The sequence below is a fragment of the Pectinophora gossypiella genome, chromosome 17 (assembly GCF_024362695.1).
Source record: "Pectinophora gossypiella chromosome 17, ilPecGoss1.1, whole genome shotgun sequence".
Classification (NCBI taxonomy): Eukaryota; Metazoa; Arthropoda; class Insecta; order Lepidoptera; family Gelechiidae; genus Pectinophora; species Pectinophora gossypiella.
The window spans coordinates 2,238,378-2,266,276 of NC_065420.1; the positions used below are offsets into that span (position 1 = coordinate 2,238,378).

At 40.8% G+C, this 27,899-nt stretch overlaps 1 protein-coding gene and 1 non-coding gene across 2 annotated transcripts in view; one reads left to right on the forward strand and one right to left on the reverse strand.

Annotated features, from left to right (window-relative positions):
* The window catches only part of LOC126374288 (phospholipid-transporting ATPase ABCA1-like), a 59,818-nt gene that overhangs the window by 8,027 nt on the left and 23,892 nt on the right, over positions 1-27,899 (reverse strand). The window contains exons 15-31 of the mRNA XM_050020813.1: positions 27,251-27,500; positions 26,817-26,875; positions 25,566-25,678; positions 22,815-23,037; positions 21,260-21,342; positions 14,214-14,430; positions 13,378-13,596; positions 11,796-11,915; positions 10,451-10,687; positions 9,812-9,903; positions 8,713-8,857; positions 6,076-6,198; positions 4,348-4,481; positions 3,416-3,563; positions 2,748-2,958; positions 1,891-2,039; positions 835-923 (exon numbers count right to left, since the gene is read on the reverse strand). Coding sequence (XP_049876770.1) covers positions 835-923; positions 1,891-2,039; positions 2,748-2,958; positions 3,416-3,563; positions 4,348-4,481; positions 6,076-6,198; positions 8,713-8,857; positions 9,812-9,903; positions 10,451-10,687; positions 11,796-11,915; positions 13,378-13,596; positions 14,214-14,430; positions 21,260-21,342; positions 22,815-23,037; positions 25,566-25,678; positions 26,817-26,875; positions 27,251-27,500 — 2,612 coding nt within the window. The remainder of the gene's footprint in view (positions 1-834; positions 924-1,890; positions 2,040-2,747; positions 2,959-3,415; positions 3,564-4,347; positions 4,482-6,075; positions 6,199-8,712; positions 8,858-9,811; positions 9,904-10,450; positions 10,688-11,795; positions 11,916-13,377; positions 13,597-14,213; positions 14,431-21,259; positions 21,343-22,814; positions 23,038-25,565; positions 25,679-26,816; positions 26,876-27,250; positions 27,501-27,899) is intronic.
* Positions 24,827-25,031, forward strand: LOC126374751 (small nucleolar RNA U3). The gene has a single exon (XR_007567484.1). It is a non-coding gene; the product is annotated as a small nucleolar RNA U3 (small nucleolar RNA).

Here is a 27,899-nt window from a genome sequence, read left to right on the forward strand (position 1 = left end):
CTGTGCCCAGCAGTGGGACGTATAAGTACGCTCAAAGCAATCGGAAAACGATGCATCAAAGCTTTTATATGGAGTATAGCCCTCTATGGATGTGAAACTTGGACTCTGACACAGAAAGGTGAACGTCGTGTCTTATAAGGAAGTGAAAGAATTTGCCTTTGATTTTCATAGACAAGAGTGGAGACTGCTACACCGTCAAGAGCGTGGCTCTTAAATTAATGATGATGATAACGCTCACACGCGGTGTAGCAATTAGAAAATATGTAATTATCACGTTAAATCTAAACAGCGCCATCTATTTTATTTTAGGAACGTAGCCTGGAAAGTCCGCCATTAATTTCAATCCGGGTAATAATTGAGAACACATTTTTACCTGGATAGAATCAGTTTGTCTATTGAGAGGTTTTTTGTTGACAAAAATCACATGCAAATGTGATTTAAAAAGGCACCATTTTGAAAAACGTAGTTTTCACGTAAGGATATGGAAACACACTCTTTCTTGTTTTCGTGTGGGGTAGCTTGGCGATTAGTATACGTATTTTGTTACTGTTAACAGAACATAACAAATACTTTATTGCACAAACAGGAAAATGTACATAACATAACATAATCAGACTATAAACAAAAAAAAAATATACGTCCCACTGCTGGGTACAGACCTCCCCTCAATCAACCGGGTGGGGTATGGAGCATACTCCACCACGCGGCTCTAATGCGGGTTGGTGGAGGTGGTGTTACAGGAACAGGAAAATACAAAAGAAAAGAGAGATAGAATGAGTACAATAGGCGGCCTTCTTGCTAAGTAGCAATCTCTTCCAGGCTTTAAGTAGTTACCTTATGTTCATCTTTCAGGGTGCAGTTGAAGCTGTGAGACAATTTGTCTTTCAAGGACTGGACTTTGGGGTCGACAGCATTATCCGTGACTGCAACAGAACAACGTTTTATTATTAACAGGATAGTCGACTGCTATTTTTTCTTTTCATCAATTTAATCTCGATTAAAGATTAATCTGAAATCCGTTTTTCAATATCTCGTCCAACGCTGGAGATATAAATATTAGTAGGGTCTGCATGAAAACCGCGTCGCGCACGGCGCGAATGGGGAATGGATGAAAAAATTAAAAGTAGTTGAATATTTTTCTATGAGTAGGAATAACCTTTTTCATGAACAAAAAAAAGTTTCAGATTGTTCGGTTGCGTTAAATCATTATAAAAAAATTAAATTTACGTTAAGCTGCAAAAGTCCATTCAGTTTCTTGCAAAGTAATAAATTTCACGTCGCATAACTGGTTGCACTTAATACCTCCTGGTTACATGTCGTTTCTCTAATAGACCGAAAACACCTACGAAAACATAAATTTTACAATTATGACAACTAATGGTTCATAATTTCACCACTGTTTACAAATAATTCGCTGGGCTCAGTGACTGAACTTTTGCTCTTTGATTGTACGGTCACGAGCATTAATATGTATACACTTTGGTACCATGTCACACTAACTTTTTTGACAAATTGAACTGTAAGTCTCACTAAATGTCAAATATGTTAGTGCGACAGAGTCCTAAAGTGGGTACATTATATTGCTCATGACTGTACCTCTGACCACAATCGTGACCTTATGTTATGTGCTTTGATCTGACGACCCTGGGTTTGCAGTCAAAATAATCATAGCTAGTTACCCAAGTTAAGATTTACTTTTTTAAGAATAGAATAGAAGAATAATTTCTTTTTTTATTATTTAATGTTTCACTCTTACCCTAATCTTACAAACATTCACTCGTTACTACGGAAGAGCGTTGGCTCCTAACACTATGCTTAAAAGGAGTCATCAACCCTAACTTAGAAACACTATTGTAAAGTGAAATAAAATATTTTCATTTTCATAGTTACCGTCTCCAGTGACGTGCGATTTGATCTTGATGACGACGGCGTGTCCCTGCGTGTGCGCAGCGCGCAGCGCGGCCGCCGAGCCCAGGGCTGCCAGCTCGCCGCCGGACATGATGGCTATGCGGTCGCACAGGGTCTCCATCTCGTCCATGCTGGAATACAAGGCATCTTATTCGTCTCATTTCAGGAAGAGAAAATTAGAATCGGAATCGGATTAGAAGCGAGGACACTTCTAACTGGCACGATCATTTAATCATTACATTATATACTATCGTGACGGATTGACGACACGTCGTTTAAACAAAGTCTGCAACCAAAGACTTCTGGAATGTCATCGTAAATTCTTCCTTTTAACGGCATTCTTTTCTGACGCATAGCAGGGTCGGTATCGGGGTCCTGAAGTGTTGGGTGTCGCGAGCTGATTGGCTGCCTCTATGGCTAGAGTAATCGGGTCGTCTTTTTTTTTGACGTGACTGTAGATTGTAGATTTGCCGCAGATGGCATTAACTACTTGGCCGGACAAATGGGGAGCGCTGAAGGCTCTCACCCGGTACAACGCTTAAGACAACAGGCCTGAGGGTGCCCAGTTGGGCGCGAACCTCGGCTCAGGGCGTCGTCTGAGAGGAAAAGTACTTGAAAGACCCTAGTGGGTCGATAGCGATAAGCACTGATTGAGTGAAATCGTCGACCACGCCGGCGGGGTCGGTATCGGGGTCCTGAAGTGTTTGATGTTGCGAGCTGATTGGCTGCCTCTATGGCTAGAGTAATCGGGTCGTCGGGATCGGATATTACGTCCTTCGATAGGCTTGTAAGTTTTGATAAACACGGCACTGGTGTGGCGGACAACCAACAAGGCTCACCTATGCGAGGTGATGATAACGGAGCGACTCTGCTTGAGCCCGCGTTGCAGCGCGGCCCACACGCGCCTGCGCGCCGCCACGTCCACGCCCGACGTGGGCTCGTCCAGCAGCGCCACGGGCGCCCCGCTGCACAGCGCCGCCGCCGTGGCCAGCCGCCGCATGCAGCCGCCGCTGTAGCCCGACACCAGCTTGTCCTTGTACTTCTGGAGGCCTGCAACACACCGCGGACACTTCATACAAGCAACCTCGATTTACACAGACACTACACATTGAGATTTGAAGCACGGTGGCGCAGCGGTAAATGCGCTCGGTCTGCGATTGGTGAAGTTAAGCAACTTTCGCAAAGGCCGGTCATAGGATGGGTGACCACAAAAAAAAAAATAATTTCATCTCGAGCTCCTCCGTGCTTCGGAAGGCACGTTAAGCCGTTGGTCCCGGCTGCATTAGCAGTCGTTAATAACCACCAATCTGCACTGAGCCCGCGTATGCTTTAAGGCCCGATCTCCCTATCCATCCAAAGGGAAGGCCCGTGCCCCAGCAGTGGGGACGTTAATGGGCTGGTGATGATAACTCAAAAAGAATGAATGAATTTAATGTTGGGGTTGCCAACAATTTGCACCGCACCCATAGATAAGGTTATGTTGTAAGTTTATCAAGTGACCACTTACCGACAACGTCGATCCAAGCTTCGGTCTCCTCATGCACGCCCTGCTGGCTGAGCCCGCGCAGGGTGAGCAAAAGCCGCAGGTTCTCGCGGCCAGTCAGGAACTCATCCAGGCCGAAGAATTGAGGGCAGTAGCCGAGGGACTGGAGGTACTGGAAACGATAAGTTAGAACAGTGTCCTTCGATCTGTGCGTCGATAAGTAAGTCTTACTCGAGGGGAGAGAGGAGCTCAGTGGCGCAGCGGTAAACGCGCTCGGTCTGCGATTGTTGAAGTTAAGCAACTTTCGCAATGGCCGGTCATAAGATGAGTGACCACAAAAAAAAAGTTTTCATCTCGAGCTCCTCCGTGCTTCGGAAGGCACGTTAAGCCGTTGGTCCCGGCTGCGTTAGAAGTCGTTAATAACCATCAATCCGCACTGGCCCCGCGTGATGGTTTAAGGCCCGATCTCCCTATCCATCCAAAGGGAAGGCCCGTGCCCCAGCAGTGGGGACGTTAATGGGCTGATGATGATGATGATCATGTATCCACTTTAGAACCCTGTCGCACTAACATACATTTAATGACACTTACGGTTTAATTTGCCAAAAAAGTTAATGTGACATGGTATCAAAGTGTATACATATCTTCTTCTAGCGTGTGGGTTGTGAGGTGGATTACCAACCCCATCAACCCTGGTGTCAGGGTTACTATTGAACTGCCAAAAGACCCCTGACATGGCTCATGTAACGACTACTAACTTGCATCAGTAAGTAGTAACCGGGACCAACAGCTTAACGTGCCTTCCGAAGCACAGGTCAGGGTAGATGAGGTTGGTAATCCACCTCATAACCCACATGATAAGAAGATTATACTAATCTTATATACATACACAAACAATTACGGTTATATTTTTCTGTCAATGGTATGCTTGCTTATGTTATTATGGTTGTACTAACATTGTTCCTGGGCCACTTGAGATGGTACCCACTGGCGAAGATGTTGCCGCGTGTGGGGCTGACCTCGGCCGAGATCATCTTGAACGTCGTCGACTTTCCCGCGCCGTTCACGCCCAGAAGGCCGAAGCATTCACCTGGTTTATTGAAAGTATATAATAATCAGTCTTTTAAGTCCTAGGGGATTAAAATGGCCACATTAAAGCAATTCATCCAAGAAAGCAATATTGCAATTTGACATTTGCGCATATAAAAGTAAGTGCGCAAACAAATGTCAAATAGCAATATTGCTTTCTTAGATGAATTGGGTATTTGACTGGGTCAAAAATAAATTATAAAATGCTAATCTAGAAATCGGTGGTAATCTAGAGGAGCTCGGTGGCGCAGCGGTAAATGAGGAGCTCGGTGGCGCAGCGGTAAATGCGCTTGGTTTGCGATTGTTGAAGTTAAGCAACTTTCGCAAAGGCCGGTCATAGGATGGGTGACCACAAAAAAAAAAGTTTTCATCTCGAGCTCCTCCGTGCTTCGGAAGGCACGTTAAGCCGTTGGTCCCGGTTGCATTAGCAGTCGTTAATAACCACCAATCCGCACTGGGCCCGCGTGGTGGTTTAAGGCCCGATCTCCCTATCCATCCATAGGGAAGGCCCGTGCCCCTGCAGTGGGGACGTTAATGGGCTGGTGATGATGATGATGATGAATCTAGAAATAGAAGCCCGTCTATCATGATCAAAAATCAATCTCATTTTACTTTTCGACTTATTTTATAATTTTATTTATTAAGTAACAATGAGTACAACATTTGACCGGTTATAGTGATGACGTCACAGGACTGTATTCCATACAAACTCCAAAGAAAACATTCGTTTTGACGTTTCGTTAAACGTATCTCATTTGACTAGGTTGTCAAGTAGCCTACTGCTTCGATGTGGCCATTTTAACCCCCGTTATATTCATAATCGCTGTAAGTTATCCAAATAAAATCGACAGTCACTGTGGTACACCGGCTTGCCTCCGTGGTCTCTCTGCTCACGATCCGGAGGTCCCGGGTTCGAATCCCGGTGGGGACAAATCACTGGCCATACCTCTGACTGAGCTATACTCGTGAACTGTAGCAGAGTACAAACGCCTTTCCTTTTTACTGTCAATCATTTTAAATTTCAAATTCCATTCCATCCCCAATAAACATTTTATTATTTAATAAAAAAAAATAAAAAAAATGTATTATACAGGGTGTTAGTGACATCGTAACGAAAACTTTGAGGGATGATTCAAATCATGATTCTGAGTTGATATCAAGTGGAATTTTCCGTCGCAAAAGTATGGAACGGAAAATATAATAATTTAAATTAACACATTTTTTTTATGATTTTTGCGACAGTAAATTCCACTTGATATCAACTCAGAATCATTGTCTGAATCATCCCCCTCAGTATTCGTTACGTTGTCACTAGCACCCATACCTACTTGTATGGCTATGTATGTACTTGTACGGAGTGTAAGTGACATCGTAACGAATACTGAGAGGGATGATTCAGCTGATTATTCTGAGTTAATATCAAGTGGAATTTTCCATCGCAAAAGTATAGAATCGAAAATAATTTTAAAAAACTAAAAAATAATAATGAATTTTGCGACGGAAAATTCCACTTGATATTAACTCCAGAATCATGATCTGAATCATCCCTCAAAGTTTTCGTTACGATGTCACTAACACCCTGTATATATTATTACCTTTTTTAACAGAGAAGCTGACGCCTTTCACAGCGTTGACATAACGGTGTTTCTTTGAGCATATCTGCACGTAATTCTTGTGTACGTTGTTCACCAACATTGCGTCTGGAATCTGCTTCTCCGCTGGGGACAAAAAAAAATGCCGTTAAAAAAAACCTTGATAACCCTGTTAGGTGAACGCGTGACTTACATCGTAGTGTGTGTTTGAATCCCGGTTCGGGTAAACCACTGCATTTGACTTTTGAGTTTGAATTAATGTTTGGATCATAGATAAAATTGATATCCCGTGATTTCCAAGATTTGTGCCCGGTTAAAGGCAATAGGCTCGCCTTTTATTAGCAGGTTGTGAGAAGCTGCAGTAGTTTTAGGCGGATGAGATGTTCGTTATGTACACATTGACGATTCGACACTTATTACATTTGACATGTATTACGTTGTATTTAGTATTAAGATTTAAAGTGTGAGTTTTATCAGCTGATAAGAAAATGACAGGTATAACTTGAAGTTAGATGGTGTGTACAGGAATTAGCACCAGTGTAGTACTGAAATTAGTTTTATCTCTTTCTTGTACAGATTGTGAGTGAAGGACGGGCGTAGTTTAAGAGGTCACATCACTAATTTAAGAGTCACGCTCTTGTCGGTGTAGCACTCTCCTAACTCTCCATGCTACTTTTTAGGGAAAAATAGGGCAGTGGTTTCTCTCTTGCCTTCCGCAGTACTCTATCTGACGCGAGTGGGATGGCGCCCAGAGTAGTCTATTTCAAAGCCGTACTAGGACTCTTGTCCTCCGCCTCTGAATAGTACTGACAGTTACTGCTGCCCTCTGTCAGGTTCCAGGTTACAGTCCCTGTGACTTGCCCCTTCCGTCCTGCATTGCCGTACCGATGGATGATTCAGTTTAAGAGCTGTCAAATTAAAATTAGGTTAAGCTTGTATTGGCAGAATTGGCACTGTTGTACTTCTAGACCACGCGAAAGAATAGGTATTAAATATGAATCCTATCGCACCGTTTGCGTCGCCGATCATTTCAACGTCTCCTAGTTGCGTTTGCGCTCTAGTGTAGCGCTCTAGTAGGACGAGAGCCGTCTTCAGTTCTGGTTCCATGCAATTTTTGCACTCAGGCCCGTTAATGCCACCTACCAAAAAAACATACTTATTTGTACAGTCAGAGCACTAGCGTACGCATAACGCCGCCTTATAGTGCACACCTAAGCGCATTTGAGTTCATTCCATTCTCCTTCTCGTCATGTGGATTTGTGAGGTAGAATGCCAACCTCATCAACCCTGGTGTCAGGGTTATTACTGAGCCGACATAGGCCCCTGTCATGACTCACGTAACGATTACGTACTTACATCCATAAGCACGAATCATCTTACTTTTGGACAATCAGGTGATGAGCCTGTAATGTCCTAACCAAACTCCCTAGTTTGGTCCCTACCAGAAAGTGATTTTTATGATTTTTACCCACCGGGATTCGAACCCGGGACCTCCTGGGACTGGACCACGGGGTCCAGTAGTTGAGCGTTGTGCTCACGATCCGCCTCCGTAGCCTACGTAGGCCGACGAGGTTTTGGTAATAAAATCACAAGGCGCTTGCGAGGATTTAACTATAGGGCGGCGATAGAGGTCTATTAGGGAGGTCAAAAGCCCTGAGTAATGTAGGTAAAAAATGCGCCCAAGCGGGTCGAGTCTTTTTCTATTCATAAATACATCAGCCTATAGTCCATTTTTATAGCATGTGCGGAACGCCTTGCAGAAATACAGATTATACGAGCAAAATTCGCATGCAAACTTTTTACGTGACTTATGCTACAAATGGGGAGCGCTGAGGGCTCTCGCCCGGTACAAAATTTAAGACAACAGACCTACGACGATTCAAAATGTAACTATGTAACCTATTACATAGTTGGGTCGTTCTTCTTTTTTATCGACAATGATCTGTCCTTCGCTCTGCTATAACATAGCATGTTTTAGAATTTTATTTAATCTGTCCATTGTCCAAAAATATAGTTATCTTATTATACTTAAAATACTAGCGAAATACTAATCGGTTCCTCGATTAGTGATTAACGTAGCTTGGTTGTTTTTCACAAAATTCTGTGACAGAGTGGTAAATCGAAATGCTGTCTCCGATGAAAAGGGCCACTCTGTCACAATATATTTTGCAATGCGCCTGCAAGGAACAGTATATTACCAAGATAAAGAGAAACACTAAATACTCCTCTACAGACACATCTCTATATGATGTTTTTTAAATATTTATTGCCGTTATAATGAAAGATGTTAAATCCGATATAACGAGAAAATGACTTCTTATTGTCGATAAAAAAGAAGAATGACCCAGTTACATTTTGAATCGTCAATTTTTACATAACAAACGTCTCATCCGCCTAAAACTACTGCAGCTTCTCACAACCTGTATAGCCGGGGAAAAGAAGCTGCAAAAAAAACCTCGAAAGCCAAAAGCCCTGAGTAATGTAGGTAAAAAATGCGCCCAAGCTGGTCGAGTCTTTTTCTATTCATACTGAATAAAGATATTTTTGAATTTTGAATTTTGGGTGCCGCACACTTTTGGTACGCATGTCCTAAGCGTCCCACACAAAACAAACCACATTGAAGATAGAGAATGAACTTACGCAGCGTAATCCCTCTGTCGACGTAAGTCTTCTCGGCGCGAACCATTTCGTCGTTGAATCGAGTTGGCCCCGGCTGATAAGTTTTGTTTAGCATTTTGTCCCATAACGAACTGAATAACCCGTATTGCGTCAGAATTACTGCTCCCTGTAAAATATTTATTCACATTAGTAACTGCACAGGGTGTTAGTGACATCGTAACGAATACTAAGGGGCTCAAGAGAAGTGTTGCGATCGAAGCAAATGGAATTCTATAGTCTCTGCCTACCCCGGTGGGAAATAGGCGTGAGTTTATGTATCTATGTATGTGTACTAAGGGGATGATTCCGACCATGATTCCGAGTTAATATCAAGTGGAATTTTCAGATACTTTTGCGACAGAAAATTCCACTATTAACTCAGAATCATGGCCTGAATCATCTCTCAAAGTTTTCTTTACGATGTCACTAACACCCTGTATAATATAATTAACTGATTGTAACTTAAAAAAAAAAATACAGTTTCATACAAACTTTCAACCACTTGGGGGTTGAATTTCGCAAAATCCCGTCTTAGTGAGAATCAACGTCCGAAAAGGAACCCCCAAGCAACAAGTTATAGTCAAATGAGATACTTTTCACGAAAAGCCAAAACGAAAGTTTTGTTTGCAATTTGTACGGAAATACTGTCCTGTGACGTCATCAATAAAAGCGGTCAAACGTCGTACTCATTGTTACTTAAATCACAAATAAAAATCGAAAATAAATGGAAAAGTAAAATGAGATTGATTTATTGACCATCTTAGACTGTCTTTTATTTCTAGATTAGCATTTTATAATTTATCTTTGACTCAGTCAAATACCCAATTGAGGGGTTCCCTAGGTCAAAGATAAATTATGAAATTCTGATTTCTAAATAAAGACAGATCTAAAGGTGCCAAAAAGCGTTTTCTTTTTTCTATATTTAAATTATTTATGATATTGTATTGTCACGTTTTTCTATGACGTCACAGGTTGCTTTTTCGTACAAATTCCATAGTAATTTCGTGTTTTGATTTTTAGTAAAAAGTAACTGATTTGACTAGTTAGAAACTAGCCTATTATGTACGTAGATGTAACTTACCATATATATTATTAATTGGATAATGAGAATAAGAACATCCCAGCCTGGAGCGTATTTATTGAATTCAAGATATGACACGGAATCCTCATTTGCTGCAAAAAAAAAACGAATAAAAAGTCAATCAAACTCGTTTTTTACTATGATTAATTTTTAGGCTATGGTTTACTGGCTGTATGGGCTATGTTTCCTTTGCCTGTCGGACGGATACAACAAAAAAAGGCTATGGTTTATACCAATACAACTTCCTAAACCGAATACCGCCATCTATATGATTTTGACTTCATCTGGATAGTCACTTATTGCGAGAAAATTACGAGTGTACTTAGTAAAATTACACTACTAGTATTATATCACTATTAGTGTATATAATAATGTATTAGTCAAATCTTAATACTAAATATACAATATAAGATAGTATTTATTTTATTTTATTAAAAAGGTACACAAACAGATTGTAAACAATACACATATGACATAACTCGAAACAGGTTTAGAACTAGTCTACAATCCAAAAAAAAATAGTGTGTGTAGTGTGTGTGTGTGTAATAGTGTAGTGTGTGTGTGTGGTGTGTGTGTAGTGTGTAGTATTAAGATTTGACAAATAAATAAATTTAAGAAAAATCGTTAAAAATGACATACCACAGCACTTCTGGAGGTCGAACGCGGCGAACCCGCTCGGGGCCATAAAGAAGGGGCACCTATTTCTGTTCCATTCACAGAACAAGTTGACTCGCTCTACACATATAGCTTTCATCAGAGCCATGGCCAACGTGTGGGGAGGCAGAAACAAGTTGGCCAACGTTACAATAACCGTAAAGGATCCAATTGATTGGCCCATGTAGATTACCTCCACCGCTCCAACTGCTAGGATCACGCCTGAAGGAAAAGAGTAATACCTATTAATCTCAATTTTTTTCTATCTATCTATCTATTCAGCCTGTATCCTAACCTACACCCAGCAGTGGGTGGCCACTGCTGGGTGTAGGTCTTCTCTCTTTCACGCCATCCTTTCTGGTCCTGTGCAAGTCTCATCCATTGCGTTCCCGCTTTTTTTTTCATTACGTAACAAATCGTCAATCGCCCCGATTTCTGCAGACACCTCCTAATTTTACTTTAAGTTACACCTGTCATTTTCTTATCCGCTAAAAAGAAAAAGGGATGCTCTTAATTTTAGGAAGAATGAGTAAATGAATGAATAACTCGGGCGAATCAAAAAGGTATCTCGCTGGTATGCAAACCGTTTGACGTGTGCTGTCAACATAATTCTGGCGGGTTATTCGTTCAAACCACTGAAGCATGGAAGCAGTTAATGATATATAATATAATATAATATTTCATGAAATAGAATATCACTCGTTAGCCATCATGATGTAGCTTGGCCAGGTCAATGAACACAAAACGTTTAACGATATGAGTGACTTCATGATATGGCCATACGTTGGCAATCGTATCGTAAATTAGTAACATTATCCACCGGTAGTGGCGCTGGTGTCGATTATATTTAAAACTTGATTGATATTCTAATCGATGAATCAATGGTGCTAATTCCTGCAGACGCGATCTAATTTTAATTTAAGTTATACCTGTCATTTTCTTATCCGCCGAAAAGGAAAGGGACGGGTAATCGACAGGCATAAAATTTATGGAATACACGTCAATTTTAAGCAGAAATCTAAAACAACCGTCTAAAAATTTTACATCGGCCAATAACCCGACAGAATTAAGTAGACAGCACGTCAAACGGATTGCATACCAGCGAGATGCCTATTTTATTCGCACGGGTTATTCATTCATTTACTCATTCTTCCTAAAATTAAGAGCTGTCAATCATCCGTCCCTTTCCTTTTCGGCGGATAAGAAAATGACAGGTATAACTTAAATTAAAATTAAGAGGTGTCTGCAGGAATCGGGGCCAATATAATTGTAAAATTCGAATCGTGAGCCTAACGCTCATCTGGGCCACTGAGGGCGCTAGCATACTGACCGATTACGATGAAGAAGATGTGGAGTATGTTGACGACTCGCTCGCTGAACACGAAGCAGATCAGGTACCCGAAGGACAGGAACGTCATCACACCCAGCACCAGGATGAAGAACCACGCGACTGGACACGGCACAACAAGGGGATTAATTTCGGGACAGTGTCCCTAACATATCTAATTGAAACATTTTAATATCTAATTGAAATTGTAATTTAAATATATTAGAATTAAAATTGTACACCTAGACTGGTATGCTGCAGTGGATGTATGTAATATTGTTTAAGACCTTCTTGACCTGTAGCAATGCAATAAATACATTTGAATTTCAAACACCCGGCAATTTTGTATGAATAAAGTAAAATAGACACTGGTATGAAGGTATTTAGATATATGGACATTCTGGGATTTGGACATATTGGGACATGGACATTCTGGGATATGGTCTTTCTGGAACATGGACATTCTGGGATTTGGACTTTTCGGGATATGGACATTCTGGGATATGGGCGTTTTGCACCCGCTGGACATTTCGGGATTTGGACCTTATGGACCTAAAGGTTAAAAACGTCACATCTAGGGAATGCAATCCCGACTCCAGATCGCAAATCCGAAATCCCACGGGATTGGAAATACCAATCCCGCCATATCCCGAAATTGTCGGGATCTCGCCTAGTTTGTACAAAATGTAAAGTTAGGATGGCTGAAAACGATGAAAACTGCTTGTTTGTGATAGTGAGGTTAATTAAAAATATATTTATTTTTTAGTATTACTCAATAAATAATTATGTACATACATACACGCCTATTTCCCACCGGGGTAAACAGAGATTATAGAATTCCATTTGCTTCGATCCTGACACACTTCTCTTGCTTCCTCCACATTCATCAATCGCTTCATACACGCACGCCGATTCAGAGTAGATCGTATTAAACCTTTTCTAAGGACATATCCAATTTGGTCATCGTAAGTCCTTCTCAGTCTTCCTCTGCCAGCCCAAATAAATAATTAAGTTTTCCTTGGAAATCAGCATAATCAAAACAAAAAGTATAACTCAAGGAGATTCGACCAATCCCGTCAATCTCGAATGGGATCTCGTTATAAATTATGCTTCTATTAGCTTTTATTAGATCTCGCGAGATCGGGTATACTTACGGTCACGAGCATGAATATGTATACACTTTGGTACCATGTCACATTAACTTTTTTGACAAATTGAACTGTAAGTCTCACTAAATGTCAAATATGTTAGTGCGACAGGGTCCTAAAGTGGGTACATTATATTGCTCATGACTGTACGTGCCACTGCTGGGCACAGGCCTCCTCCCAATCAACCCGAAGGGGTATGGACTATACTCCACCACGCTGCTCTACTGCGGGTTGGCTAAAGGTGCCCTCGGAAGAAGCACGGAATCATCTTACTTTTTCGGATTCAAGCCTGAAAAGTCCTTACCAAACACGACAGTCTCACAAAGTGATTTCGACAATGTCCCCGTCGGGAATCGAACCCTGTGAGGCTAGTAACCACTAGACCACAGCGGCTGTTATATTGTTATTTGACATTACAAAACTGAACAGTGACTGACCTAAGAACCGGGGCTGGGTGAGAGTTTCGTCCTTGTCGAAGGTGGTGGAGATCATAGTCGGTACGATAGTGATGACTGTGTAGAGCGCGGTCTGAGTGAGCAGTGTGGTCATCCAGTGCAGCAAGGGAGAGCACCCCGCCATCACGTGAATGTGGCGAGTGCTTGACAGCCGCTCCTTTATGCACAGATTCGATGTCGCCGTCAGCACGGTTAGGACCGCTGGAAAGGAAAATATCATCATAAAAACAAATCACTACATAGTATAAAACGAAGTCGCTTTTTCTGTCCCTATGTACGCTTAAATCTTTAAAACTACGCAACGGATTTTGATGCGGTTTTTTAATAGATAAGAGTGATTCAAGAGGAAGGTTTATATGTATAATAACACCCATTAAATAGTTAGTAACATCCATTATTTTTGAGGTTTTTAATGTGATGTCGTAAATAATTTCATTTTTTCCTCAGCATTGCACCCGAGCGAAGCCGGGGGTGGTCGCTAGTACATATATAAATAAACAATGACGCGACCTCCGTGTTTAGTGGTTAAGCGTTGGGCTCACACGATCCGGAGGTCCTGGGTTCGATTCCCGGTGGGGAGATATCATAAAAATTACTTTGTAGCCCCTAGTTTTGTTAGGACATTACAGGCTGATCGCCTGATTGTCCGAAAGTAAGATGATCCGTGCTTCGGAAGGCACGTTAAGCCGTTGGTGATTTAATTAGAAAAAAACTTACGAAGACAAAAATGATTTTTTTTCGATTTAATTTTTTTTCTTTGTAAGCACTTATACACTACACTATAGAAACAAAAAACAAAAATCGCATAAGAAACTTACTGATGAGACAGATAATGAGCCAAGTGCCAGCGTTTACGAGGTCCATGGGTAGCTTCATCTTAGGTGGTGCTTGTAAGGGCACAGTGCTCTTCAAGGGGTGGTTGTACGTTGTGACTGTGCGGCCATCAGAAGAGGGTAGCAACTGAGCCGCCATGATGTTGGATAGTAAGTTCAACGCCACGGGCGCCGCGTGCCGGACTGTCGTTGTGTACATCACCTGGTAAACAAATAATACTCTGGAATATTCATATATTCATAAGAAGAATTAAAATAAAATAAAATTCATTTATTCGTAATAGTTCGTATTACATATTTTATACATACATACTATTTATTTATTTATTTATTTAGAAAAAATATACATTGTAACATAACAGAAAAATCCACAGCTGTTACAAAGTTTCTCTTAAAAGTTACTTAACATACATGACACACAAAATAAAATTAAAATAAAAATTATTCCCGAATGGTGCTTACAGGCATCATGCTTTCAAAAGTCTTCTCACATTCTTTCATCAAACATGCTATCGAACTAACAAACAAATCACAATGTGGCGCTGATTCAAGAACGGAGGTGAGCAGCGAGACAGCGCGCGGCACGGGGGATTGCGAGTGCGCCACCGTGTGCGCGGGCGCGGGCGGCGCGGCCAACAGCGCGCGCTTCCGTGGCCGCAGGACCGGGCCTGGGCGATTTATATCTGGCACATTCAGACGTAATACACGCTCGATTAGAGGAGGGCTGTCTATCCTACCTTTAAGGATATTTATAATAAATTTGGCTAGCGCCATGTACCTACGCAGTTGCAGTGAGTTAAACCCCAGTTGCCCTTGCAGAAATAATGTAGGGTACATAAACGGGTAGTACCCGTATTGTCTTTTGTAGAGATGTCGTAGGAACTGCTTCTGAACTTGCTCCACAATTAGGGCATATTTATTTTCGTGAGGGTTCCACACCACCGCATTATTTTCAAGTACACTACGGACCAGTGACACGTAGAGCATGCGAATTGCTTGAAATGACAAGTGAGTAGCATTGCGTATAACAAATCCAAGCCGGCGGTAAGCCGACTCTGCAACCAACTCAGCGTGAGCATGGAACGTAAGCCTGTTATCAAACAGAATGCCAAGGTCACGCACCCGCTCCACTCGCGCCACTGGTACGCCACCTATATGGTAACTAAAAACCTGCGGGAGGGGTGACCGTGTAAAAGTAATCATCTCACATTTAGCCGGGTTAAAGTATAGTCTATTACCCAAACTCCATTCATATACTCGTTGCAGATCATTTTGCAAGGCTGTGGCGTCTTCAGTTGTGTTTATGGCTTTTACCAACTTCACGTCGTCTGCAAATAGCAAGATTAATGATTCCCTTATAACCTCTGGAAGATCATTTATGAGCAACACAAATAGCAAGGGCCCTAGATTTGATCCCTGACTTATTCCAGAACGCGTTCGATAAGGAATTGAGACAAATGAACCGTATTTGACAAACTGTTCTCTTTCTGACAAGTAACTTGCAAACAGTTTTAACAGTCTTGGTGAGAAACCCATAAGTCCTAATTTTATTAACAGGGTATCATTATCTACCCTATCAAACGCCTTCTGAAAATCCAAGTATATGACGTCAACTTGATTGCCCCTTTCCAACTCAGTGGATACAAAGTCAACCAATAACACAAGATTCGTGGATACGGAGCGTTTTGGGAAAAATCCATGCTGTGCTTCAGTAATATATGGAATGCATTGTGGTAATAAGCGAGAATATAAAGTACTCTCGAAGGCCTTGGCTAGAGCACTTAAAATAGCTATTGGCCGGTAGTTTTCTACCGCCGTCTTAGGCCCCGATTTAGGAATAGGCGTGACGCGAGACTTCTTCCAAAGCTTAGGATACACACCAGACTCGAGTATCAAATTAAATATAAACGTAATGGGTGTCAGCAATAAATGCACACACCCCTTAATAACAAAAGCTGGTATTCCATCAGGTCCGGGTGAAGTTCCAGCCTTAAGCTTTCCAACAGAGGCAAGTACGTCAGCTTCCGAAAAGCAGCTTATATTTATGTGGCGTGAATGGGAGTTGGTACCAGCACTAGCACTTTCCCAATCCAAAACGGGTTCCTCGTTTAGAAAGACCGAACTAAACTGCTCTGCAAAGGCCGCTGCGGTTTCCACACCTCTATATTCGGTTTCACCTCGTGTAACCTTTACTTCAGTGCCACCTTTACTCCGCAAACTGCTAACAAATGACCAGAACTGCTTTGGCTCTGACAATATTCGGGTTGAAATATTGTATACATAAGTATTATAGGCTGCTATTATATCATCTTTAATTGTACACCGCAGCCGAGAAAAGCAATCGTAGAATGACGTGTTTCCAGTACTTTTCCACATACGATGGTAATAGACCTTTAGTTCTATATTATGGATAATATTTTCCGTATAATAGACGGGATATATCCTACACGGACTCTTTTTACGTCTCTTTTTCGGAATGAATTGGTCAAATAAACTATAGAGAGTAGTATTGAGGAAGTTCAGTGCCACGTCCGTATCTCTGATTTCATAAAGATGATTCCAATCGATGCTCGAAAGTGAGATGTATAGCTGGTAAAAATCTCCCTTTGTAAAGTTCCAGTCTAACCGACTATCAATATTAGCAGGATCTGTTTTTATATTTTCATTCTTAAAGGAGTATTTAAAGTTTGCTATTAATGGAGGATGTTGTAAATCAACTTTAGAAATTATTTCATGGATTCCGGCCTCTCGCACAGCTACCGCGCCTGTCAGCTCCGTGCTAGTCAACACCACATCCAAAAACCTATCATTGTTATTTGACACATTATTAAACTGATGAAAATTACAAATTTTAACAAAACAATGAAAATATTTATTAACGTTATGACTAGCACTATACAAGTTAAGGTCCCCTAACACAATTACTTTTTCACTGGGAATCTTCGCACAAACTTGTTCCACACTGTCGAACCACTCAAAGTAGAGTTCATCTTTAGTTTTAGGTGGCAGATAAACTATGCATATGTAAATATAATGTTCATTCATGACTAACCTGGCCCACAGGTCTTCACAGTGCGCCGTCTCGTAGCATAACAGACGTTCCAAAGATATAGGTGAACGAAATGCTAGTAGCACTCCTCCTCCACCGCGAGCCACTCGATCTTTTCTCAGCAATGACCATTCTCCAGAGCCACACACTTCAAGGTCATGAATGCTCTCGTCCAGATTTGTTTCCGTGATGGCAACTAAATTTATATCGTCCATCAATGCTAGGTTAGTTCTAAATACTGAAAGCTTAGACTTCAGCCAACGAACATTCTGATAGTAGACTTCCAATTGATACACCTTATTTGAACTCCTGATAACCTTCTTATTGCTTCCCTTTACGAAAGGGCTGTGACCAAGGTTTTACACATATACCCTGTGGCCAATTTTCGGGTATCATAGCTGCGTCAAAAGAATCATACGATAACCCTAGTTTAAAAGATGCATAATTGCCTCTAGCTTTTAAAGTTTCTACGGATACTACATTATTAGATCCACATACCGTATTTAAATGGTAACGAATTTGCTCTTCTTTCGTGCCAGCCTTCACGTAATAAAGATGTAAGTAACGAGTACGTGCAGATGCCTCCAACTGAGCCGAGCTCGATGTAGCGCTACCTCGAATAATACGAGGGCGTTTCCGCTCAACCTTAGTCCATGGTTCATCGCTATTTTCGTGAGCCACAGAGAATTCAACCGTCGGAATGGTGTCCCGTTGCTCATGGCTATTGCTTGATGTAGCATCACGTGCCATGGTGGAGTTGTCTTTATCCATTGCTGACTGGAGCTGTGACGTGTCCATTGTGTTGTAAGTGGAGCTTGTACTTGGTATAGTGGCTTGTACTACCACGCTTTTATATGATTTGGGTTGCTTCGTATTAGTCTTTAAGACTGAATTTGCAGGCTGAGAAATAGGTGGAACGTTACTCGGCGTGCGTTTACCATCATTTTCCAATGTCTTTGAATACGGCTTGTCGTTTTCCAACGTCTTCAGTCTTACCTCCAAACTAGCTATCTTATTAGTCAATTCAGCAAAAGTATTTTTCATTACCGCTTCAAGACTTTGTGCAATTTTTTGGGTAACCGAATCAGTCAGCTTTGCAAATTCCTCTCGTATCACTTCCCGAAGTGCGAGTGAGTGAATCGAGTCATCCAGGTACGAATTTTCAACAGGGGAGTTTATAATCTTTGACTGCGTTCCTCGCGTAGTTGTTATATTTTGCGTAGAAAATTGTACATCAGTTTGGGTCGGGCTAGCATCTCGAGTTCTCACTGGAGTGTTGGTGTTATCCATTTTAGGTTGTTTGCAGATACAAATGGGGCACTTCCATCGCTGTCTATGTTCTTCATTGAAAGTGTTGTAGTAACGCTTTTCGGAGACATTAGCACATTCTAAGCAATAAGCCTGCCCACATTGGCTACAAACTATTGGTTTTCTCAAATTAATTTCGTTAGTACAGCCAGCACAATTCATATTGTCTTTTGCAATATTTAGTTAGCAAAATAAAAAATAAATAGAATTAACCAATCACCAAAAAATCAGCATAGGTGCGGAACCAACGATGCTTGCAAAATATTTGTTAAGCTTAGTAATAATCGTGACGTCAGACGCCTAAGCGCCGAAGCAGACCGGTTATTTCGTCGCCTTGTTGCGTGACTCGTTAGCGTCGCGGCAGCGCGCTCGCCTCCCGCGCAGCGGACGCCGGCTCAAATCCAGCAAAAACACTCAAAAATATGTTGATCTCTTTCTAAGACCGCCCAGTGGGCGGAAACTACAGGTAAGGATCCTGCATGAGTAAAAAGGAATCAATCCTCACATAATTCCACCAATCACAAATTTTGAAATCAAATTTCACTAATAAATTCTTAACAAGAATCACAACACGACCACTCTCCACAACAGCGGAACGAACACATACATACATAAACTCACGCCTATTTCCCACCGGGGTAAGCAGAGACTATAGAATTCCATTTGCTTCGATCCTGACACACTTCTCTTGCTTCCTCCACATTCATCAATCGCTTCATACACGCACGCCGGTTCAGAGTAGATCGTATTGAACCTTTTCTAAGGACATCTCCAATTTGGTCATCATAAGTCCTTCTCGGTCTTCCTCTGCCAGCCCTACCATCAACTTTCGCTTTATATACCGCTTTTGCAATCCTATTATCCTTCATCCGCTCTACGTGTCCAAACCAACCTAACATTCCCTTCTCAATCCTAGTCACTATATCTGTACATATTTTATGTCGTCTATAATCTAGGTTACATTCTACTAGTAGAATAATTCATTAGGTATCATACATTACACATAACGACCTCCGTGGTCCAGTGGTTGAGCGTTGCGCTCACGATCCGGAGGTCCCGGGTTCGATTGCCGGTGGGGACATATCACAAAAATTACTTTGTGATCTCTAGTTTGGTTAGGACATTACTGGCTGATCACCAGATTGTCCGAAAGTAAGATGATCGGTGCTTCAGAAGGCACGTTAAGCCGTTGGTCCCGGTTACTACTTACTGATGTAAGTGAGTAGTCGTTACATGAGCCATGTCAGGGGCCTTTGGCGGCTCAATAATAACCCTGACACCAGGGTTGATGAGGTTGGTAATCCTCATAACCCACACGATAAGAAGAAGAAGATACATTACACATTAAAAATATATATAATAAGGAATAACATAGAATAAGGAATAACACATATAGAACCACTCATAGTATAACAACATAGTAGACATTTTCCATGATTTCATTCACACACTGAAAGCTAAGATACTGAGGCATGTTACTAACTCTGTATCATTATAAATTCATAATGTACATTTTCGCATTTGCATTTTTAATTTTAATTCTTTTGTTTCCAACAATACTTATTTTTGTTCTATATCATGTATATGTTATAGATTTAACTCCTTTGTTGGCTAAGAAGATTTATGGCTGTTTTAATTTAGAAGTTATTTTCTGTTTAAGTTTTATACGTATTTATTTATATATAATTATATATATACACCTAGATAATACGTTTTGTTGTTGTAATTGTGAATGCTGTGTGTACCTGTAATTGGAGCACATATACAAAAAATAATTTCATCATCACCATCATCATCAGCCGTACGACGCCCACTGCTGGGCATAGGCCTCCCCCAAGGATCTCCACGACGATCGGTCCTGCGCTGCCCGTATCCAGCGGCTTCCCGCGACCTTGACTAGATCGTCGGTCCACCTTGTAGCGGGCCTACCCACTGAGCGTCGTCCGACACGTGGTCGCCATTCTAGAACCTTTCCGCCCCAGCGGCCATCGGTTCTCCTCGCTATGTGTCCTGCCCACTGCCACTTCAGCTTTGCAATTCTCCGAGCTATGTCGGTGACTTTAGAACTAATTTACGACTTGCATTTTATAACTTTACAATATGTGTACTGTTGGTATACCTATCTAATAAATAAAAAAAAATCGAAACCAGGTATGCTCAATCCTATAAGCCGCCATTGCTAGCCCTTTGATGACGCAAGTGTTACCACTGAATTACAATTAAATTGGCATCTCCAACAGTTAGTTTAGGTGCTTGGGGCTCTGCCAGTGGCGGATTTACAAATTTGCCGCCAGTAGGCTATTCAAATTTTGCCGCCCCTACTGACCTCTGAAATTCGATACTAATTATAGTCGAGTGCACAGCGCTACCAAAAACACGGCGCAAAGTTAGCAAAATATGTTCGGTTGAAGCCCGTACAGACGTAAGAATGTTCAGTATACTGTGCATTACTAAAATGTTATAACTCTTGTCACTTGTTTCTTTGTGTATATAATATCTATTATTTTACTTCTGTAACACAAAAAAAAATTTGGGCCAAATTGCCGCCCTTTCAGCCTACTCAGCCTACTGGTAAATCCGCCACTGGGCTCTGCCCACCTTATTAGGGATTACCGGCGTGAGTTCTTGTATGTTATGTTTATGTGTTACTATGTGGGCAGTATTATGTACTTACCTTAGCATCAGTTTCGTTCAGTTCCACACCAACCAGATACTTGCCATACTCCGCTAAACTCTCCTCCCCAATTTGTATTATGGCTAAAAAAGATTTATTTATTTATTAAGATATTGGTGCTAATTCCTGCAGACGCCATCTAATTTTATTTTAAGTTATGCATGTCATGTCATGTTTTTTTATCCGCCGAAAAAATGACAGGCAAACAAACAATGTATATATATATATTAAAATTAAAAAATTCAGTTGCTATATATAGGTATATAGATAGCAACTGAATTTTAATGCATAATTTAAAAATATCAAGCAACAATTATTTTTAAATGCCTCTGTCATTAAATTATATTTTTGAATAATTATGAGAAAATAGGTAATTATCAAGTTAAATCTGTACAGCGCCATCTATATTGTTTTTGGGGAACGTAGCCTGAAAAGTCTCTCATTAAATTTAACCCCTTATAACCCTTCAAGCCACACAACAGCCTCCGTGGTCTAGTGGTTAGAGCGTTAGGCTCACGATCTGGAGGTCCGGGTTCGATTCCCGATGGGGACATTGTCGAAATCACTTTGTGAGACTGTCCTTTGTTTGGTAAGGACTTTTCAGGCTTGAATCACCTGATTGTCCGAAAAAGTAAGATGATTCCGTGCTTCGGAGGGCACGTTAAGCCGTTGGTCCCGGATATTAGCCGTAAAAACACCTCCACCAACCCGCAGTGGAGCAGCGTGGTGGAGTATGCTCCATACCCCCTCCGGTTGATTGAGGGGAGGCCTGTGCCCAGCAGTGGGACGTATATAGGCAGTTTATGTATATGTAAAAATATCAAGCAACAATTATTTTTAAATGCCTCTGTCATTAAATTATATTTTTGAATAATTATGAGAAAATAGGTAACTATCAAGTTAAATCTGTACAGCGCCATCTATATTGTTTTTGGGGAACGTAGCCTGAAAAGTCCCTCATCAAATTTAACCCCTTATAACCCTTCATGCGCACCCCTGATGCCGGGCAGCAGCGGTATCAGTACTGGTTGGAGGCCGAGGAAATGGATTCTGGTAGGGCTCTAGCTAGAACATCACCGATTAAGAAATTGGTCGGTGTACTGCGGAACGGAAGGCGATTGGGGCAACCACCGTTCTACACGCCCTATCTATGGAGTAATGGCGATTACTCCACCGACAAGAGCGCAGCTCTTAAATAAAGAGAGAGAGAGAGAAGTCACATAGACTCTATATTTTTCACTTTCCTTCCACCGACTGTAATTGGAATACTATTGTATTTAATTTTATTAATTATGTAATACAAACTGGATTTAAAAAAAGAAAGGAAAACATGACACAGTAGGACTAGGGCCCTGTGCTGGGAGGTTTTCTGGCCACGTCTTTCCCTCAGCGTTACAGATTCCGATGTGGTAGTAGTTTTACAGCTAGTTACATAATATGTAATTTAGTTTTTGACGTTCAAAAAGTGCTAACTTTGTAAGCCAATTTTGAAAAATAAATATTTTTGAATTTTAAATTTTGACCCTTCAAGCCTTCTTATCCCAACTATTCTTACCTTGTTCAACATTGGGCGTGGGTTCAAACGCGACTTCGTCGTATGTGTCCGAGAGCGTCCTAAGAGTGGGAACGTTGTCAACTTTAAACAGCACACGTCTCTGTGGCATCGCAGAGTACAAATCCAAATCCATTGCTCTAGCGTTGTTCTTGGTCTTTGGGGCGTCTTTTTGGGTCACCGTGTACGTGAACATGAATATCAGACAGATCGGCAACATTATTTGCTGTAACAAAGGTTTTCTTTTTTATGTCATCATACTTTCAATAAAACAGGTGAATGCTTCGGCCTTCTGGGCGTGAACGGCGCGGGCAAGTCGACGACGTTCAAGATGATCTCGGCCGAGGTCAGCCCCACACGCGGCAACATCTTCGCCAGTGGGTACCATCTCAAGTGGCCGAGGAACAATGTTAGTACAACCATAATAACAAAAGCAAGCATATCATTGACAGAAAAATATAACCGTAATTGTTTGTGTATGTGTATAAGATTAGTATAATCTTCTTATCGTGTGGGTTATGAGGTGGATTACCAACCTCATCCACCCTGACCCGTGCTTCGGAAGGCACGTTAAGCTGTTGCTCCCGGTTACTACTTACTGATGCAAGTTAGTAGTCGTTACATGAGCCATGTCAGGGGCGTTTGGCAGTTCAATAGTAACCCTGACACCAGGGTTGATGGGGTTGGTAATCCACTTCACAACCCACACGCTAGCTAGAAGAAGATATGTATACACTTTGATACCATGTCACATTATTGTTTTGGCAAATTAAACCGTAAGTGTCATTAAATGTCAAATATGATAGTGCGACAGGGTTCTAAAGTGGATACATGATCATCAGCATCATCAGCCCACTAACGTCCCCACTGCTGGGGCACGGGCTTTCCCTGTGGATGGATAGTGAGATCGGGCCTTAAACCATCACGCGGGCCCAGTGCGGATTGATGGTTATTAACGACTGCTAATGCAGCCGGGACCAACGGCTTAACGTGCCTTCCGAAGCACGGAATCATCTTACTTTTTCGGACAATCAGGTGATTCAAGCCTGTCTCCTTACCAAACAAAGCTCAATATCGGTTGATTGAGGGGAGGCCTGAGCCCAACAGTGGAAAGTAAATAGGCTGTTTATGATTTTTTATGTTAGACTAACAGGATCTTCTAATAACCGCCTTTGTTAAATTCTGATTAATGGTTTAGAAGTTAGGAAGGAACAGACGTGCATACACATATATATGTATACATACATACTTCTTGCTTAGCCACAACCCGGGTAAAACCTTCAACAAGTTTATCTTTGATAATTACGTTGGTTAAATGATTTAGAATTTCGATGTTTTATTAAGTTTTTTAGTTTCTATGCTGGTCTGGGAGAATATATAGTATGCGGTCAGTTCCTTGCTCGTTTTAATGGACCAGACCAATTGTAGATTTGCCACATATGGCATTAACTAATTGGCCGGACAGACTAGTCAAATGAGATACTTTTTACGAAACGTCAAAACAAAAGTTCTTTGAAGCTTCTATGGAAATTCTGTCCTGTGACGTCATAAATAAAAGCGGTCAAACGTCGTACTCATTGTTACTTAATTCATAAATAAAATCCGAAAATAAGTCGAAAAGTAAAATAAGATTGATTTTTAATCATTTTAGACTGGCTAATATTCCTATATAGATTAGATAATTTATCTCTGATGCAGTAAAACACCCTATTAATACATTTACATGTTCGTAACATAGTACTTATTTGATTATAGAGTTGCCTACATAATTAGAATTGCCTTGACTATGAACTATAATTCATTGACACTAAGAAACGACCTTCAATCGTCTCGACACGGCGTATTTATAAGTCTAAACATAACCTCAATTTGGTGACCTACAAACGCAGCTGTTCGACATTGTGGTACGAAAAAAATCCGCTAGATGCCGCTGTTCCGTTTGCTACATTTTCTACATCGCGGTGTTAAGATTTGTTCAATGAATAATGACCCTCGAGATTTTCGGGAATTTTGTTAAGACCTTACTTCATAGGATCATTTCTATAGTAAGCTCTTCAAACGAGATTCACACTATGTGAGAATCCACACTCCACGTTGATGAGGCGTGGCGCAGTGTCCTGAGCGTGAGAATGGCGGTGGTGGTTCACCATCAGCCATCGATGATCGTTCGCTCCCCTATGCGAGTGGGGGAGAGTGGGACACTGTCGCTTTCTGAGTGGAGTTTTTTTAAACCTTATAATTCCTTCAAAATATCTCAGTTTCTGATAAACCACACGGTCATAAAATATTTTTATTACTTGTTCGTAGTTTAGCTAAATATTTCTCACCATCACGGCAAGTTTATTAAACGGAACCTTTCCTGACGTTTTTCATGCAACTAAAGGTATTCAAATAATAAGCCTCTTTTTGAAAAACTGGCAAAATGTACGTTTTGCGAAGGGTACTTTATGAGAAATGTACATTATGAGAAAGGTTATTTTGCGTCGGATATTACATTATGCGACTGAAGGTAGTTTTCAGTCAGTCCATAGTAGTTTTGACGTTTAGTGAAAAGTAACCGATTTGATTAGTCGGATATAGCCTAATTCACAATCAAGGGCATTTTATATCGATATGATATACACCGCCACCAATCCGTGGTGGAGTATGCTCCATAGCCCTTCCGGTCGTTTGAGGGGAGGCCTGTGCCTAGCAGTGTATGTAGGCCATTTGATTCTGTTGTTTTTAAGTTATAATTACTTAATAAGAACTTACAAAAATAACGAAGGTGACTTTCTTCCTCCACAAGTATTTGAAAAATCGCCTTATCAGCACAAACATCTGACGGAAGTATAGCGGGAACCCTACTAACCGCTTGTACGTTCGTTCTGAAAAGAAAAACCCACTTATTTCCAATGTTTGTTTGTTTTTGGGTATTAAATGATAACCCTTGTTATTACAACCAGGCACAACACATCTTCCAACCAAATAGAGAAGCAATAGTAACAACAATTCTATACAAATCTGATTCAAATATCAAGCAACATTTATATTTATATAAGCCTCTGCCGTTACATTATACAGGGTGTTAGTGACATCGTAACGAATACTCAGAGGGATGATTCAGACCATGATTCTGAGTCGATATCAAGTGGAATTTCCTTTCGGAGAAGTCATGAAAATTTTAGAACTTATTTAAATTATTTTCCGTTCCATACTTTTGCGACGGAAAATTCCACTTGATATCAACTCAGAATCATGGCCTGAATCAACCCTCAAAGTTTTCGTTACGATGTCACTAACACCCTGTATTTTTGAATAAGTATGTTCCCGAGCAATAAGAAAATAGGTAATTATCGCGTATGAGTTATGCAAGAGAAGTATGCCAGGATAGAAGCAAATGGAATTCTATAGTCTCTGCTTACCCCGGTGGGAAATAGACGTGAGTTTATGTATCTATGAGTTAAACATTCGTCACTGAAAAGGCAAAATTACGTAAGCGCCAAAATGCCATTTCAACAAAAAGCCGTTTTTTATTCGTTTTTTATCACAGCTTTTTACCCATTTATCGAATTTAGATGACGTCAACGTAAGTTTACATTGTTTTTTTTAATTTCTATGTCTAGCAATAGATATCATAAGAAGGACTACTATTTTAGGATATTTTGGCGCTTATGTAATTTTGCCTTTCCAGTGACGAATTATATTTATCGGCATCTATACAGGGTGCAAGTGACATCGTAACGAATACTGAGGGGGATGATTCTGAGTTGAATTATTGAGTAGAATAACCAGTTTTTTTAAAATAATCTTCAGTTCCATACGTTTACGATGGAAATTCCACTTGATATCAACTCGGAATCATGGTCTGAATCATCCCTCAATGTTTTGGTTACGATGTCACTTACACTCTGTATATTTTTTGGGGAATTTGGCTTGGAAAGTCGCTCATTATATTAGTTGTTCAGTTTGTATTTGTTGTTTAATTCAACCTAAATAAAGATTTAATCTAACTATTCTATCTACCTGGCGCAGCGCTGTCAGTTCGGTCCTGAGCGAAGTTTGTAGTCACGTCACTGCATAACCTGAAACAGATGTTCATGGTAATCATATTGAATCCGTGATAGCCCAGTTTGGAGAGCGCCTGACTTTCATCCTAGTGTCACGGGTTTGAATCCCGGCTCTAAACCACTTGATTATACTTTAGGAGCTTGAATTCATTTTTGTATAACAGATAATTGTTATCTTATCACGTGGGTTCAAGGTGCTAAAAAAGCACTTGTTAGAGACTTCGTTTCCTCTATTGTTTAGATATTCTTATTTTTAAGGATTTTTTCCACATGCATAAGGTCTTAGAAACATATCTTTGGAAGCTTCTTAATGCTTTTAGATATTAAGTTAGTATGTAACATTGCAAATTTAGCTGTAAGCTTCCCAAATAAAATAAAAATAACACTTACTTGACAAACACTTCTTCGAGGGTAGATACACCCACGCCAATAGAGTCGATCCCTAACTCGGATCGTTTTTCTTCTAATTTGGTGAATAATTCAGGAAATTTGTTGCTGTCGCTGGATGGTAGGTTGTACGATATGGCATTTAGGCTGTGTTCCTTCATAGTCGCTCCTGGGACCACTGCGGTCACTGTTTTCGTGATGTCTTCGGTTTTAGGTTGTCCGATCGTTGTCAGGCTGAGACGGTAGCCGGTTCCTGTGAAAGATAAGTAAATAAATTGGATTTTCTGTCGCAAAATTCATGATATTTATTTTAGATTTTTAAAATTATTTTCAATTCTATACTTTTGCGATGGAAAATTCCACTTGATATTAACTCAGAATAATCAGCTGAATCATCCCTCTCAGTATCTGTTACGATGTCACTTACACCCCAGGTACAGGTACATAAAAGTACGTGATTCTGAGTCGATATCAAGTGGAATTTCCTGTGGTGAAAGTCATGAAAATTTACGTATTTTTTGAAATTATTTTCAATTCCATACTTTTGCGACGGAAAATTCCACTTGATATCAACTCAGAATCATGGCCTGAATCATCCCTCAAAGTTTTCGTTACGATGTCACTAACACCATGTAGGTAATAGATGTACGGT